General features: G+C 40.4%; 1 protein-coding gene across 2 annotated transcripts in view; it reads left to right on the forward strand.

Moving 5' to 3' along the window:
• The window catches only part of Far2 (fatty acyl-CoA reductase 2), a 106,239-nt gene that overhangs the window by 81,605 nt on the left and 7,322 nt on the right, over positions 1–17,312 (forward strand). For both annotated transcript variants that reach the window (XM_029478415.1, XM_021165348.2), the window contains 6 exons: positions 2,327–2,502; positions 7,014–7,193; positions 10,550–10,727; positions 11,065–11,109; positions 12,048–12,166; positions 12,822–12,889. In XM_029478415.1, the coding sequence (XP_029334275.1) occupies positions 2,327–2,502; positions 7,014–7,193; positions 10,550–10,727; positions 11,065–11,109; positions 12,048–12,166; positions 12,822–12,889 (766 nt within the window). The remainder of the gene's footprint in view (positions 1–2,326; positions 2,503–7,013; positions 7,194–10,549; positions 10,728–11,064; positions 11,110–12,047; positions 12,167–12,821; positions 12,890–17,312) is intronic.

Below are 17,312 nucleotides of genomic sequence, written 5' to 3' on the forward strand. Positions count from 1 at the left end.
AAGAAGAAGAAGAAGAAGAAGAAGAAGAAGAAAGAAGAAGAAAGGTCCAGAGAACTTTAAACCTTGCTCTTGTGACATGAAGAATAAAGAACAGGATGGAGATTTAGTCCTGCTCCACATGATGATAGGTCTGATGTCTCTGCAGAATATGCACATTTCTGATACATACCTATGGTGTGTCACTGATCACAGTCATTAGATGCTGGTACTAAGCACAGGTGCCCATGATTCAAATCAGAACTGTTGATTTGGAATTTTCTACACCTTCCAGGCAGTCTGAACCACATGATCACAGCACATTGCTGTGTGGTGTAATAGCAATGGTCCTCACTGAGGCAGTTAAAACCTTCCAGATCGACCCTTTGCAGCCCATGGGAAAGTTATCAAATGGTGTGTGTGTGTGATGGTGTGTGTGTGTGATGGTGTGTGTGTGTGATGGTGTGATGGTGTGATGGTGTGATGGTGTGATGGAGTGTGTGTGTGTGTGCATATGTATTTGACTATATTTTGGATTCATAAGTTCTTCATTATTGTTTATATAAACTTAAATCACAACTGGACTGGAGCTAACACCCAATATCCCTTGTACTTCAGCTCCACACCTGAAAACTCCTTAGAGTCTTTCTTTCACTGTAGATCTCTGGAAGGTCCACAGTCTTCCCTTTAACTTAAAAGACCTCACTATTTTCCCACTCAGAATTAAAGAGCCAACTAAACAAGTACTGGTGTATTACTAGGACTAGATAATTTAGTTCAGTTTGAAGAGAGGGACTTAATAGAGGCCATAGAGAACAAAGGCTCTCATAAAAGAAGATTAAATCCAATGATGGCCAGAAAACAAAGCCAAACCTCCTTGTAGATGCCCTCCTAAATGAGGCAAGGAGTCACCCCTTCATTGAAGTGTCCACATTCTGGCTGTGAACTCTTTCAAAAGTGGTACACAGGGTAATGTGTCTGCCCTCCATCCAACTTATGCTCCTCTCCAAAGTTATAGTGTCCCCAGAACTACAAACAAGTTAACAGTGAAGGAAAATTATACTAAAAAGATACAAAGAGGCTCATACAAACTCAGTTACCAAAAGGCAGAAATTGCGAACATTTCACACTAACTCATACGTCTGCTGTTCAGCTAAAAGAATTATCATTGGGATTAAAACTGTTAAAGATCTCTCTCCAAGAGCCAGAATGAATCCAAGACCTTTAACCAACCTTACCAATCCCAGATGCCAAAACAAAGCATTGAAAACAGCCTAACTTCCTAATTGTTTCCAGAACTGAAATGACACCTATTGATGGCCCAGCCGTACCATGAAGAAAATGGAAGCTCAGGTTCAGGCACTTGCTGGCTGCCTGTGGGATTGAGTTCCTTCCTAAGTCATCTTCACCCAGCTCCAAGGATGTCTTTGAATATGCTCTTCCCTGATGCAAATGCAATATGATTTATTTGACTACCTGGACTTTTTTGTGGTTTTGGTTTTGTTTTGTTTTGTTGTTGTTGTTGTTTTGGTTTTGGGTGTTTTGTTTTGAGATAGGGTTTCATGCAGTACAACTTGGCCTCAAACTGGCTAAGTAGAAAAGAATGACCTTGAACTTTAGAGCTGGGATCACCAATGTGCACCACCATGCCTGGTTTTACCCAATGCTGGAGGTGTCAAACGCAGGGTCTTATGCATGGAAGGCAAGCACTCCCTGCCAAGTGAGCCATATCCAAAGCCCAGATTTAATGTTTTATTACACAACCAAAGAGCCTGATACTATGAATCAAGGAGCATACAGTCTTCAGAGTATGGTGACAAAAGAGACCTTCTCTGATATTGCTTTATCAAATTAAAAATCAAAGACTGATCTTGTCTACTCCCAACAGTTCCAGACATTTATCTCCATGGATGCTGTATGAAAATTCCATCTTATCAAAATAGGCTGGACCAAACACCATGACCAAAAAGCAAGTTGGGAGGAAAATGGGTTTATTTGGCTTACACTTCCAGATCATAGTCCATCATTGAAGGAAGTCAGGACAGGAACCTGAAGGCAGGAGTTGATGCAGAAGACATAAAACTGTCTAGCACAGAAGAGACCTTCACCCCTTCATGTCCAAAGCAAAGTTCAAAATATGCACCCAACTGATATTAGACATGGCTTCTTCAGATGTTCCCAGAGTTAGGGTCCAATTTACACCAAACGTGTGAATAAAGTGGAAACAACATTCACAGAAAATTCTTTTATTTCTGTAAAGCAGGTTTTGAGTGCTAAAATAATAGGCACTTATGCAAAGTAGGGCTTTATGGCATTAACAAGGCACTTGGCATGTGGATTTCTGTTTCAGCTGTTTGAGAAAGTCAAAGAAGTCTGTCCAAATGTGCATGAGAAGATCAGACCCATCTCTGCAGACCTCAACCAGCGTGACTTCGCCATCAGCAAGGAAGACATGCAAGAACTTCTGTCCTGCACCAATATTATCTTCCACTGTGCAGCCACAGTGCGCTTTGATGCACATCTGAGGTAAACTCTCCCATCCTCTTATGGCTTATAGCTCTCTCTCTGTCTCTGTCTCTCTGTCTCTGTCTCTCTGTCTCTGTCTCTGTCTCTGTCTCTCTCTCTCTCTCTCTCCCTCTCTCTCTTCCTCTCTCCCTCTCTTTGTGTGTCTGTGTCTGTTTGTCTGTCTGTCTCTCACTCTCTGCCTCTCTCTATGTGTGTGTGTGTCTCTTTCTTTCTCATCTCTCTCTCATCCCGCCACCATGTGTGTGTGTGTGTGTGTGTGTGTGTGTGTATAAGAATTCATAGAATCTGTAAAAATAAGAATCAGAAAAGGAAATAAACCCCACAAAACATACTCCAATGAAAAGTTTAAAAGGAGGGCTGGAGAGTTGGCTCAGTGGTTAAGAGCACTGACTGCTCTTCCAGAGGACCTGAGTTCAAATCCCAGCAACCACATGGTGGCTCACAACCATCTGGAATGAGATCTGATGCCCTCTTCTGGTTTGTCTGAAGACAGCTACAGTGTACTTATATATAATAAATAAATAAATCTTTAAAGAAAAGAAAAGTTTAGAAAGAAACATACAAAGAACCCTCAGGAAGTCTCCATATCCCAGCGTGCAGAAGTGACAGTCTACTATGGTTGCATTCACACTCACTTTTCTGCCTGCTTCCACAGTTATGCAGACATAACTTCAAAGAAAGGGTGTACTGCTGGGAGTATAAGACCCCCAAAGCTGGGCCTCCACTCAAATACCGGGATGAGCTGGCCAGCACCCCAATGACCCAAGAGAAAACCACACCTGATGCAAACTGCAAGAGGTTTTATTATCAGCTAGCTGAGGACAAATTCCTTCTGCCTTGCAGGGCAGGGGAGTTCGACCCTGAGTGGTAACAGTAGGGGGCTTTTAACAGCTAGCTGAGGAATTGGGAGGAGTTGGGAGGAGTTGGGAGGAGAGTTGGGAGGAGTTGGGAGGAGTTGGAAGGAGTTGGGAGGAGTTGGGAGGAGAGTTGGCTAAAGCTCCTTTCTGGCAAGGGGGAAGTGAGCTGCAGCCTCCTCTCTGGCATCTATCTCCATGTCCTTGTAGGTCTTCCTACAATTATAGCATCTCTGGATGTAAGGCACAGAAACAAAAAGGCTTTTTGCTGGCTATAGAGAACAAAGAGCTTCTTTCTGGCTGCATTTTTAGAAATCAGGGAAAACAAGCTTGGGGACTGTCCAGGGGCTTTACCTTCCAGGGAGAAATGCTCTAAGTCGGGGTCCCACAGGAGTGTTCTGTGCCCTATCCAAACTGCAGGAAATGACAGCAGACATGGTATTGCACATTTTAAAAAATGTTTTTGATAATTTGAAAGGTTGGCATGTTTAAATGCTTATTGATAATTTCTTTTGTGAAATGCCTGTTCATCTTGCTTTCTTATTTTGAACTGATTGTGTGTGTGTGTGTGTGTGTGTGTGTGTGTGTGTGTGTGTGTGTGATTTCAAGATTACCTGGAAGTGTCCACATATTAACTTTATCTTTTATAACGCTCAGTATATTTCAGGTTACCTTTGTCTTTCTTCTCAGTTGTGTATATTCAGTTTCTTGAATTATTGTTGTAATCTTCCTTTTACATTTAGATACATTTGAAGCATTTTTATGAGTTCATTTATTTATTAATAATTCATTTATTTGGAGACAGGGTCTCTCAACAGAGGCCTAGCTGTCCTTGAACTCACTACATAGAATAGACTGGTCTGGAATTTAGAGATCTGCCTGCCTCTTCCTCCTGAGTACTGGCACTAAAGGTGTGTGTTTCCACACCCAGCTCATTTAACTATGAACACGCATAGTCAGGGAAAATCTACAAACATAGTGAACAGCTTATGTAGACAGTAGATGTCTTTTCTTCTAACAGATGGTTAGTTCTCAAACAATGCTTATCACAGGGGTTGTTTTTTCAATCTATTTGAGACAAAATTCTTGTCTTAACTTACTAAAACTGCTTCTTCCACTGATCAAGCTTTCTCAGATAATATCACACCATTTTAAGAGCTAATTTTGATTAGGACATTAGTATTCAAACGAACCTTTTAAAACAAATACCTTACTTATTCCCATGTGGTTCTACTTATTTAAATCTGGTGTAATTTTCCAAGTTACCTTCATATAGATTCATTTAGAAAAATTTAACATTTTGGAAACACCATTCCTTCCCATTCAATATCCACTTATTCCAATTAATTTACTCATGAAATTGATGGGGTTTTATGTATCCACTAATGACTTCTTTAAGCACAGATGCTCAAACATGTGTGCTTTCAGGTCACTCTATCCTCCAGTTTTCATTGGGATGTAGTAGAACACTACTTTAGTATTTTGCCATAATTTTTAGTAGATGTTTTACTGAATGGATAATCTGCATTCACATTATTTTAGCTTCTTTTGTTTATTTTCTAAATATATCATTTTATAATATTACAGCAGCTTTTGTGACTGGGCTTGCAGTGCTTTGCATCCATTTAGTAACTGGTTTTTATCCAATCATGGGGTAGTTCCTTATAGTAACATCAGGGGCTAACTGGCAATGTCTGAAGGCATCTTTGTTACCCTGACAGGCAGTATTCCTAGCTGTTCCCATTAGTTATGGCTTTGGATAGAACTTGAAATGTGTGATCTTTTATCATTTCATTAGTAAGTTTCTTTATATGGGAGATGAATATAAAATGTCATTTAATTTTGTTCTGAAAGAAAAGAAAGGAAGGAAGGAAGGAAGGAAGGAAGGAAGGAAGGAAGGAAGGAAGGAAGGAAGGAAGGAAGGAAGGAAGGAAGGAAGGAAGGAGAGATGTCACAGAAGCTGAGCTTGTATACTGTTCTTGCAGGGGCCCCTAGTTTGGTTCCTTGCACCCACCCATATCACATGACTCACAACTGCCTGTAACTCTAGTTTTAGGATATCCAAAGCCTCTGGCCTCTGTGGGTGCTTACATCCAGATGCACACATGCGCAAGTGCACATACTTAACAGTAATGTGTGCATGATGATACAGCTTTTTTTTTTTTTTTGAAGCAGAACATGGCTGTGCCACCTTTCTTTTATTGTTTTCATCTTCTTATGGCATTTGGACAAAATGTTCTCTATGTAAGACAGAGCTACCTCATAGATAAAATGTTACAAAGAAAGGAAAAGAAAGAATGAAAATCTTTTACACAGACAAACACGTTCAAACAGACACATAGGCACACACACACACACTCATAAGAGCGCGCGCGCACACACACACACACACACACACACACACACACTTTGGTTGAGCCCAATCACCCGTCTCAATCACTCCACAGTGTTCATGCATGCTTATATACATACACATATACCTACACACATACATATAAACAGACATATACACTTGGATAGATGGATGGTCAGAGCTCCCAAAGCCAACAACCTTATTTCTTTTCTCTGACCCTTTTAAGCCTCTTAGACAAAAGTTCTTTAGAAAATTGCCTCAGAGATAAGATGTTACATAAAGTGGGAATTACAGAAGGATGTGGATATTAAGTTCAAAGCAGTGTTTCATTCTATATGCCCAGTATAAGTTCACACAACTGTTTTATATGTCTGTCCTTGTCATAGCACACACCTGTGGCTTCATCCTTGGACATGAATGCTTTTTCTTGAACACAAATTTGTCCAAAATCTATGTCTCTTTTTAGTGTAATTATGAAAGCACATTGCATTTTTGTGTGTGTGTCAAATTGACTATTTTTTTATATTCCTTCTTTTATTTATTTATTTTTAACACTCCAGGTTTTATTCCCCTCCTGGTCCATCCTCCATCTGTTCCATATCCCATACCTCCTCCCCATCCCCTGTCTCCATGAAAGTAGTAGGTTTCCTGGTGCTGGATAAAGCATGTATCCCCTTGAGTGAATTCTGGCCATCTTACTGCGTATACTGAGTTTATATAGCTTTCTACAGTATCAGCTACAGTTTCGAATTTGGCATCAATCCTCATGGCTGGCCTGGATCTTTACAACAACTAACAGTGTTATTTCAAATAACTACTCTTAGTTCCCTCCATGTTATTCATATTTTCCATCTTCTTGAGTTAGATTCTTCATTTGTTGGGTTTTGTTCTTTCAATGGCCACTTATGGAAGCCAGTTAGTAAATCCAAAGGGCCATGTTTTTTGTCTGTTTTAATGATTAGAATCATGTAACCTCTAGACACAGTACTTACAGTGTTTCAGTGACTAGGACTAAGGATCCCACACACCAGGAGCATGTTACGATTTCATGAATCACAGAACTATGAAACCATGGACCATCCTTTTCCTCCTTGTCTCACAATGCGTCTCAGCATCTACCTATTCCTGAAGTAGGTATACTGAAGTCATTGCACATAAACCAGTTAAAAAGCTTGCTACATCAGCTACTGAGGTAAGTACACTCACAATGTGGTATGGCAGTCACTGGAGAAGCTATACTCACAGTGTGGTACACCAGTTATGCTGGGTGTCTTCACTACTTCCTTCTCCTTCATCCTCTCCAGAGAAGCTGTGCAGCTGAATGTCACGGCCACCCAGCAGCTCCTGCTAATGGCCAGCCAGATGCCAAAACTGGAAGCCTTCATCCATATCTCTACTGCCTTTTCCAACTGCAACCTGAGCCACATTGATGAGGTCATCTACCCATGCCCTGTGGAGCCAAGAAAGATCATTGACTCCATGGAGTAAGTTGGATCAGATTAGGGACTGGGCAGCAGCAGCACATAGTGAGGGGTTGGGCAGCAGCCCATGGCTTCCTCTTGGTTTCTCTGGGGTCGCTATTGAAGTTATGAGGTAGGACACTTTGTAAACAAAGTGCTTTGGAAAAATGCTTTACTTTCTCTGCTAGTCCCTTCTTCCAGTAAGAGATATGCCACTGAAGAGGAGGAAGATAGAAATTCGTGTGTGTGTGTGTGTGTGTGTACTAGGAATTGATATATATGAATTGGAGCCAGGGTTTTGTGCATGCTAAGCAAGCACCCTTCCACTGAGCTATATTATCAGCCTTGATACTCCTTAAAGAAAAATCTTGTTAAGTATAGGGTTGCAGAATCACTAGGCTACAACTGTGTTCCTCACTTCTCAGCATCACTAGATAATAGAGTATAAATGATCAGGAGAGAATTTTTTGAGTTGGACTGATAAGGGTCATGGCTGATAACTTGTTATCTGTGTGAAATGTTTTACAGTTGTTTCAGTCTTTCAGAGTCCCCAGGGCCCCTTTTTGTTACTTTTCCTGTTACTCTGACAAAATAACCTAACAAAAGCATCCTATGAGAAAGGGCATATTTGGGTTCAGAGTTCTAGGGCATAGTCTAGCATGACAGAGAAAGCAAGGCTGAAGGAGTAGAAGAGAAGTGGCCACACTGAGTCCACAGTCAGGAAACAAGGAACAGGACTCTTCCTGCTCATCTTGTTATCTTCTGTTCTTGTTTGTTTTATTTGCCCAGGAACCAAGCCCAGGGGCTGGTCCCTCCCACCTAAGAATGGGTCTCCCCACCTTAAGCAACACAGTCAACACAACCGACTAACTACCACAGATCCTACCTTACAGTTGTGATGATGAGCAAACTTATATAAGTCCGTTGCTATGCTGGACGATTACAGGTTTGGGGAAGAATCTAATTCTTCCGACATCCAGCAGAGGATGATCTGTGGATGGATTCTGCTAGGGCAGACTTTCCTACTTTAGCTGAAGTGGTCTCTAATCTGTTGTGTTGCTGTTGATGATGATGATGATATGATGATAAACAAAAAAACCACTTTCTTCATAGGACATTGTTCTAGTCTCAGAAGTTTATTTCTGTTTTCTGCTTCTTATTTTGCTCCAACAACTTGAGCTTTGTGTCTTTTAAACTCTACATTTAAAAATCACACAAAATGACTGTTACATGGTAAATCTGCCAGTATATAACTTCATGCAGTATTGTACTTGTATTTAAAATACACTCCTTTTTAAAAGCTTCAGCTAAATTGGGAGCTCATTCCCTTCATTTCTGTCTCTCTTGCTGATGTTTTTACCTGTCACTTAAAAATACTCAAAATGGAGGCCATTTAGAGGAACTAGTACAAGGGAGCATTTCAAATTACTGGTTCCTCAGGAGAGCTGAAGAAAAGGCACACGTGGTTTGATAATACCCAGGTCCTCGGTTGTTGGGACCGACCTGCGGCTCTCATGTCTGGGTTCGAGCCTGGGAGGCATCTTGGAACTGAAAGAAAAGAGGGAATCTAGGCGGGTAGAGAGAGAAATGGAGCCAAGACAGTATTCTGATCAAGACTCAAATTTTTAATGGCAGACACGCTTTATAAATGAAAGGGGAAGCCCATTCCCGCCAAATCATCCTTGGAGCCCAGCTGCAGGTGACAAATGTCACCTTTCTCAATAGCTTCTGTGGTATTGCAAGGCAGAGTCTCTTGGCTGACTTGGAACTTGCTGATGTGGTTAGTCCAGCTGGACAGTTTGTTTCAAGGAGCTTGTCTCTGCATCCCTGTGCTGGTGTTCCAGATAGGCCGCCAAATTGGCTTATATGTGTTCTGGAGCTCCAACCTCTACTATTCAACACTTGCATGGCCAGTGCTTTATACAAATTTAATATTTAATACAAAATTAATTATCTTGTATTTCTCTGTGTTTGGAGTTGTTTCAATTCTAGGGATTTTCTCTACTTTTCCACATTCAACCCTAAGACATTTATGTGACCATGTTATATTTAGAACTAATAGAATCAAAGAAAACAAAATGAAACCATTATGGACAATCTTTGTATTCTGCCCACTGTCAGGAAGAGTACTTAAAATTCATAGTTATGACTCTGAATAGATTGTACCATCAGATGTAGTGATGTCATAGGAGTTGAAGGATAACTAACTACTAACGTTTCCTACAATTAAAATACTACAGTTATACTTTCTCCTATAAAATCAGAATAAATGTGCTGAACACATCTGCTTAAGGATTGCATGAACATGGCTGGCAAGGACTCCCCACCAAGCCTGATGACTTGCATTCAATCCCCAGAACCCACATGGTAGAAGGAGAGAACTGACTCCCACAAGTTGTCCTCTGTGGCAAATGCACACTCTCCCCCCCACACACACACCAGCATGCACAGAAGATGAATAAATATAATTTTAAAATATTTTTAAAATACTTACACAAACATATTCAGGCTGTCTTAGAATTTTAGATTATATCAACAATTTAACCAAATAGCCCTGCTACCTAAAAGAAGTCCTACATATTTAAATGACAATAATGCTCTCTTAGAGGAATGTCATAAAGATGGGATTATTACAGTGGCTCTGGCACATTTTTATTCAGGCAGATGCTCGGGTAATAGCTATCACCCGTAAGTGGCACAGTGTTCGGTAGCTGTGCTGTTGGTGCTTCTGTAGAGCTCTGGGCTCACTCCAGTTAACACCAGAATCACTGGATGCCTTCAACAGTCTAAGCTAACAGTTGTTAGATTTGATTCTAAACAGATCTTCAGACGGTATCAGGGTATTGTTAAGTCTTGTAGATGCTTTGTTTGTAGAGATACTGAAATTTTAAAAGTTAAAAACTAGAAGTTTAAAACTGGTACAAGATGACTTCACTGGACTATTCTGAATGAGAGGAGCAGCTTAGAGGAGGCGGCCCTGAGCTGGGGGCACAGTACCAGCTTGCTCTGGATACAGGCTTGGCATTCATACACCTCTCAGTGGACACAGTAATGAGACTTAGGATAGAAGCAAAGGTAAGTGTTACATGTGATGCAGCAAATTACATATCCATGGAAATAAGTGTCCGGGTGGGAGGAAGCAGGCTTTTAACTAAGATATATGGAGAAGGAATGGTTTGAACATATGCACTTGTCCTTGTGACCCTGGGATGGTCCTGCCTTCCAGAATTTCAAGCCAGAAGGCAGAAGCTTTGTTTGACTGGCTGTGTTTGTTTTCTCCTTCTCCTATTGTATATTACAATATACAATATTGTATATTACAATATACAATATACAATATACAATTGGATATTACTAGAATTTTTTTTCTCTGCCTTCAGGTGGTTAGATGACTCTATCATTGAAGAGATCACTCCTAAGCTGATTGGGGACCGGCCCAATACCTACACCTACACCAAAGCCTTGGGAGAGATAGTAGTGCAGCAAGAGAGCGGAAACCTGAATGTGGCCATTGTCAGGCCATCCATAGTGGGAGCAACCTGGCAGGAGCCTTTCCCGGTAAGACCAGCAATTCCCTGCTCTGCTTCAAGCTAGGCACCTTAAAAACCAACTTCTGATCCTCCTCCTCCTCTTCTCCCTCCTTCCCCTCCTCCTTCCTTACCCTCTTCTCCTCTTCCTCTTTCCTCATACTCCCCTCTTTTTGCTCTTCATTCCTTCTCCCCCTCTCTTCCTTTCTTCTCTTTTCCTGTTCCTTATGACCAATTAGTATTACAAATGGGTGTGCACATCTGCATATATATGCACACCATACACCCTCCCCCCACATAAACAGACTGAACTGTCCATGGATAACAATTTTCTGAAACATGTGACCAACAGAGATCTTTCTTTCCAGGGTTGGGTTGATAATCTAAATGGACCCAGCGGACTCATTATTGCGGTAAGTACAAAGATGAGAAAGTAACCCCTTGGAATCGAGAAGAGTAACAGAGGCCTTAGTGTTGACTTATGCTTCCTTGATGCAAAAATGTGTGTGGTGATAGAAGGAGCAGCTGACCTAGAGTAACTAACTGGAGGATGAGACAGCAGGAGGTTGCTCTTATCATCAGGACAGAGGCGACTGACATGCTCAGTTGCTATTCAGAAGTTTTACTTTGGAGATGTCTGCACAACAAAAATTTCCTTTTGCTGCCATAAAGTGTAGGTACTTTATTTTCACTGCTTTATTAATGGCTTGAATTTATGCAGCCAATAGGGCATACGGTAAAAAGATTAGCCTCAAGAGCGAGGGACGTTGCTCAGTTTTTGGAGTTCTTGGTTTAGCATACTTGAAGCCCTGAGTTTGGTCCCTAGCACTTTATATACTGAATGTGTGTGGCAGTTCATAGCTGCAATCCTAGACCTCCGAGGAGAGGCAGAAGGACTAGTTCAAGGCCAGCCTGTGCCACATGACACCCTGATTCAAAACAAAACAAACAAAAGTTATCCCAAAGATTATGCAGTCCTTGACACTAAAATAGTCAAGCCTGTGGGCCTGTGGGCACACATTGTTCTCTGACTGCTTTTATTGCTTTCCCCATGACAGTCTAGATGGGGATAAACATCATTTAAACATGGGGCTAGAACTAGTTTTAGTGCACACCAGCACACTGACTCAAATTCCACCCACTCCACATTATATTCTTATTAGGCAAAGAACAGCACATATACACACACATACACATACACACACACATGCATGCACAGAAATGTGCCCATCTACTGATGAATTCTTACAGCAAAAGCAGAAGCCTAGTGACCAACTCCTACACACAGTGGCTAGTCCTGGCTATGACTTTACATCTGGTTTATATTTTATGCTCCATCTCTCCTGAGCAGACTGGGAAAGGATTTCTTCGATCCATAAAAGCGACTCCCATGGCAGTGGCAGATGTGATTCCAGTTGACACAGTTGTTAATCTCACCATAGCAGTAGGATGGTATACTGCAGTTCATAGGTAAGCACATTTACACAAGCCCCTGAGAAATGGGGGCGCTGATATGAGTCACTCTTTCAATCTACAAGACTCCAAAATGATAGGATGTTTGTTCAGTATCTCAGAATTCCCAATGTACCTCCCTCTTTGGACTAACATGTATGAAAACTGATTAATACTTGGTGGGTCATAAAGTAATTTGCCATTAAACAACTTACTATGGAATTTTTGAATAACCAAAAAGGTTTTCTTCCTATTCAGCATCCTAAGATATTAGTTGAAGAAATGACAGCATAGTTTTTATTTTATTGAAATGTTGCTTAGTTGTTGGTAGATGCCAAGAGATAAGAGAGGACATTTTTGGCACAAAGAGAAGGTTGTGTAGGCGTGGTTCTGCTCATACATGATAAGGAGAACGACAATTTTCTTATGTGAACTCAAGCAGATGTGTTCCACAGTATGTGACATGTTGATGTGTATACTTTGTCTTTTCCATTTTTCCTATCAACCCAAAGAAAGAACTGGGCAGTGCTGTGTAGAATGGCAGAATCTGAAAATACTGTGTAGATTGCAAAAGCCCCAGGCACTTTTGAAACCTGTCTCAGTGTAATTTTCCTTTATCTTTCATTAGTTATCAATTTTGTCATATTTATTTAACTTTGATCTTATCTTCCAGGCCTAAGTCAACATTAATCTACCATTCCACATCTGGTAATCTCAATCCCTGTAACTGGTATAAAATGGGTAAGTGCCTTTAACTATGTAAGCGCATAACTATCTGTATTGGTCAGGGGAACACCAGAATGTTTCTTGCAGCCAAGAACACAGTTGGGAAAGAAGCCAAAACAAAACAAAACCATAAAGAGAGAAAAATCTCTGCAAATTGTTAATGTGCTGCAGTTACCTAGGACATATCATGATATAAAAAATGGCTTGTGGGAATATATGATTACATGTATGATTACATGCTTACCCACAGGGCTATATGATTACATGTGTGATTTCATGATTATATGCATAACTGCATACTTACGTGTATGATTGCATGTGTACATATAGGGGTTCATGATGACATGTATGATTTATTACATGTATGATTACATATATGATAACATACTTATTTGTATGAGTACATGCTTACATACAGGGCTATATGATTACATGTATGATTACATGATCACATGCATAATTACATACTTACAACTGTGATTACATGTGTACATATAGGGGTACATGATGACATGTATGATTTATTACATGTATGATTACAAGATTACATGGAATGAAAAGTCTGGCAGGAGGTTTTAAAAAAAAGGTGGCTAAGATAAACAATGCTGGTGGCAATCAGCAGCCCACACACCCGTGCCCATCATGATGGCCTTTCCCTATGCTGCATTTCTAAGAATGCAGATGAACAGTGGCAGATTTAAAAAGGTCACACAACAATCCATTTCAGTTATGGGGCAGTGTATGATAAATCCATTTCTGCAGCTGTCTCCCCCTAACTGTACAGTACCTGTGACCCTAAAAGTGTTGTTGGTAACATATATATCTAGGGATCTGTCTAACCAATCAACCAGTGGTGCACTCCCTTACTGACTAGGGAGTTGGTTTTCTTGCTACAGTCTGAGATTGAAGACTCTCTAGCTGTCTGATACCCATTCAGAACACATACACTGCCATCTGTACTCAAAAAGTTAGAAACACAAAGTTATCTATGATCAAGTTCTTCATAAACCTAGTTATTTACATCACATTTCTAAATCAGAATTGATTTCAAAATAGAAAGATCTGTTTTTGTATCAGTAATGGAAGATATCTAAGATCCCACCCATATAAATGGATATTAACATAAGCAAATAAAATAAACTCAGGCTGGAGAAATGGCCCACAGTTAAGAGCATGTACTGCTCTTGCAGAGGATCCAGTCTGGTTGTCAACACCCAAATCAGTTGACTCAGTTGCCTCAGGGAATATGCATATACCCACACAGAGATACATGCATATATACATGCAACTACAAATAAAATAAGGTCTTTTTCAAAAAGAGCTCAGAGGCTGTAGTTTTTTTAAAATTCTCTTCTCATTTTATGGAACTAGAGATGATTACAGTTAAAAGGACCTTAAAAAGAATCTAAGGTGCTCAACTTATATGAAGCCCAGAAAAATCAAATAAGCTCCTTGGATTCATAAAGGGAGCTGATTGGTCCCTGAAATAAAAATGAAGCCAGGTATCCTGTCTCTCTTCTGTGTGAGTAATCTTTCCACCACTAATTTATAAAATAAAATATAAGTCACCATTAAAGAAAAATAATTAAAGCCAGAGTGTTTGGTTAAAAACCTTAGGCAATGCCAAGGAAACTTCTGTGGTTATAGGAGCTAGTGGTCTCTGCTTTAAGAAACCCATACTACACAAACTCTATTGGCTTGTGTCTTAGTCACTGTTCTATTGCTGTGAAAGGTGCCATGACCAAGGTTGTTCTAAGTGAAGGCATTTAACTGGGGCCTTGCTTACAGTTTCTGAGGCTTAGTCTATAATCATCATGTTGGAGAGAATGGCAGCAAGCAGTGGTAGACATGGAGCCAGAAAAGCAGTTGAGAGTTACATCCTGATCTGTAGGCAGAGAAAGATGGTGAGTGTGCCTTGGCCTGGCCTACACGGGTTTTTGAAACTCAAAGCCCACTTCCAGTGACATACTTCCTCCAATAATGTCACATCTATTCCAACAAGGCCATACCTCCAAATCCTTCTAATCCTTTCAAAAAGTGTTTCTCCTGAGTGGTAAAGCATTCATATATATGAACCAATGGAAGCCATTCTTATTCAAACCATCACATCTTGTCTACATATAAGGGATTAGATCTACTTGCTCAAGATCCTTGGAAATGAATTTAAAGACCTAATCATAGCAGAAGGTTAAAGAAGGCATGAATTCCCAGTGACACATATCCCCTTTCTGTGTTACAACAGTAACTTACTCTACTTGCTTCAGGGATACCATCTGAGCAATGCTGCCGAACAGCCAGACGCTACAGCTTGTTGTATGATACGCTGTAACTTGAGAAATTCCTTCCCAGAGATGATAAACACTGTACATACATGCTTACACCCCCTCACACCACAATAGATATACGTAGGTGGTCATGTGCTTCATCCAGTGCCAAGCCTCTATACAAGAAGCTTCATACAGCACATTAGGATGTCATTATTCACAAATTTAAGGTTGATTAGTTTGAAATTCATTTATGCCTCACAAGAGAGCTATTAGAAGTGATCCAAATGCTTCTAGCTGGAATCACTAGTAAAGTCACCATGGGCTGAACATTTGTAGTGTCAAGTGTCATGCAGAATAACTGACAGCTGGATGGGTAGACATGTAATATCCATTCAGTTGTCTCTAATGCCCTCAAGGAAAAAAGTTCACTTCATATAGTTCTTAAACAATTATCAGATTTATATCTAGGAGCTAAGAGATGTATACATTTTGTTAATAATTAATGGTATCTTTATAAAGAAATACATTTTCAAATGGTTACTGGGAAGATATGAAATTGACTAGTACATTGATCTTATAGCCAGATAAACGATCACAGGTTAATTATTTCCAAGTCTGAACATCTAAAATGATCTTTAAAATTCTGTTTTAGTGACATGAGACCATGGTGAAACAACCAAAGAGTCAAGATAGTCTTAGGAAATAGAAATTACTGTGCATTACTGAGACACTCTTTCATTCAGTTCAAAAGTATCACTTAGCACCAATTGCCTGCCAGCCACTTCTCAAGGTCTGTGTAGGGACAAAGGCAAGATTATACATCAGATATGGTTAAGTGCTTGAAAAAAAACAGTCTGAGGTAAGAAGGGTGATTTCTTATGTGGATGCCAAGGAAACCGCTTGTAATGTGACATCTCGGCAGAGATCTGAGGTAAGTGAGAGCTTGTCAGGAGATAGCTAGCTGAAAGATGTATCATAGGCTGAAGAAAACATCAGAACAGTAGCTCTTTACTCAAGAACAGGAAGAACATCTTGCCTTGAGCAGCAACTAGAGGTAAATGGTAGAAAATGAACCCAGAAGGATGGGTGCAGGAGTGAGGATCAGGCAGATCCTGCAAGGCCTTATCCATTTTCCATAACATTTTCTCTCTGTGTGAGAAGATACAGATGCTAAAAGGTCTTGCCAACTGGACTAAGGGTTTTTATTCCCTCCAAATAAGAGAGTCTATCAGGGGTTCTGTAAAATGAAGAAACATTCTGAGTAGCATTTTCAAAGATTCACCCTAGCTGCTGTATGGAGATCAGACTACTGGGGCACAAGAGCCACAGCAGAGTCCAATGGTGATTCTGTTCCAATATACAAGCTACAGGGACAGCTCCTACCTATGACAACAGTGAAAATGGTGAAGCTGGATACTTTTCAAGGGGAAGGCCAATTATTTTGTTGCTCAGTGTTATAAGAGTTGTTGAACAAAGAAGAGGATCAAGACGGCTCCAGTGGTTTTGGTTGACTTACTGAAAAAGGAAAAGAAAGAATTATCATTTAAAGGTGCTGTAAAATGTGTCTGGGAAGGGCAGGAAATATCAAGAGGTCAACTTTATAGTTGTTAAATGTGAATATTCACTACATATGTTGCCTCGATAAAACATATTGACCATAAACAACTTAGATGAAGGAGGGATTTGTTTACAATCTAGGTTGCAGTCCATCACTTGAGGCAGGAACTCAAGCAGAAACTTGAAGGCAGGCCTGGTTGCTCTTCTACACAGCATTACTTCTGAGCAAGCAACTGATTCACAGTCAGTAGGAACAATGCTTGCTCATCTGCACAGGCTATGGTTTAGCTTTCTGATAGAGCCCAAGACTGCTTGCTCAGGTATCTAGGGCTGTGAAGAGATTCCATGACCACAGCTAAATACACATTTAATTGGGCCTTGGTTACAGTTTTAGAGGTTTAGTCCTTGCAGAAAGCATGACAGCATGCAAGCAGGCATAGTGCTGGAGAAGGGAGCTGAGAGTTGTACATACGGATCTGTGTGCAGCAGGAAGAGGAGGAAGAAGCACTGAACCTGGCTTGGGCTTTTGAAACCTGAAATCCTACCCACAATGAAACACTTCTTCCAACAAAGAGCTATATCCAATCCAACAAGGCCACACCTATTATTTCTCA

Source organism: Mus caroli, chromosome 6 (assembly GCF_900094665.2).
Source record: "Mus caroli chromosome 6, CAROLI_EIJ_v1.1, whole genome shotgun sequence".
NCBI lineage: Eukaryota > Metazoa > Chordata > Mammalia > Rodentia > Muridae > Mus > Mus caroli.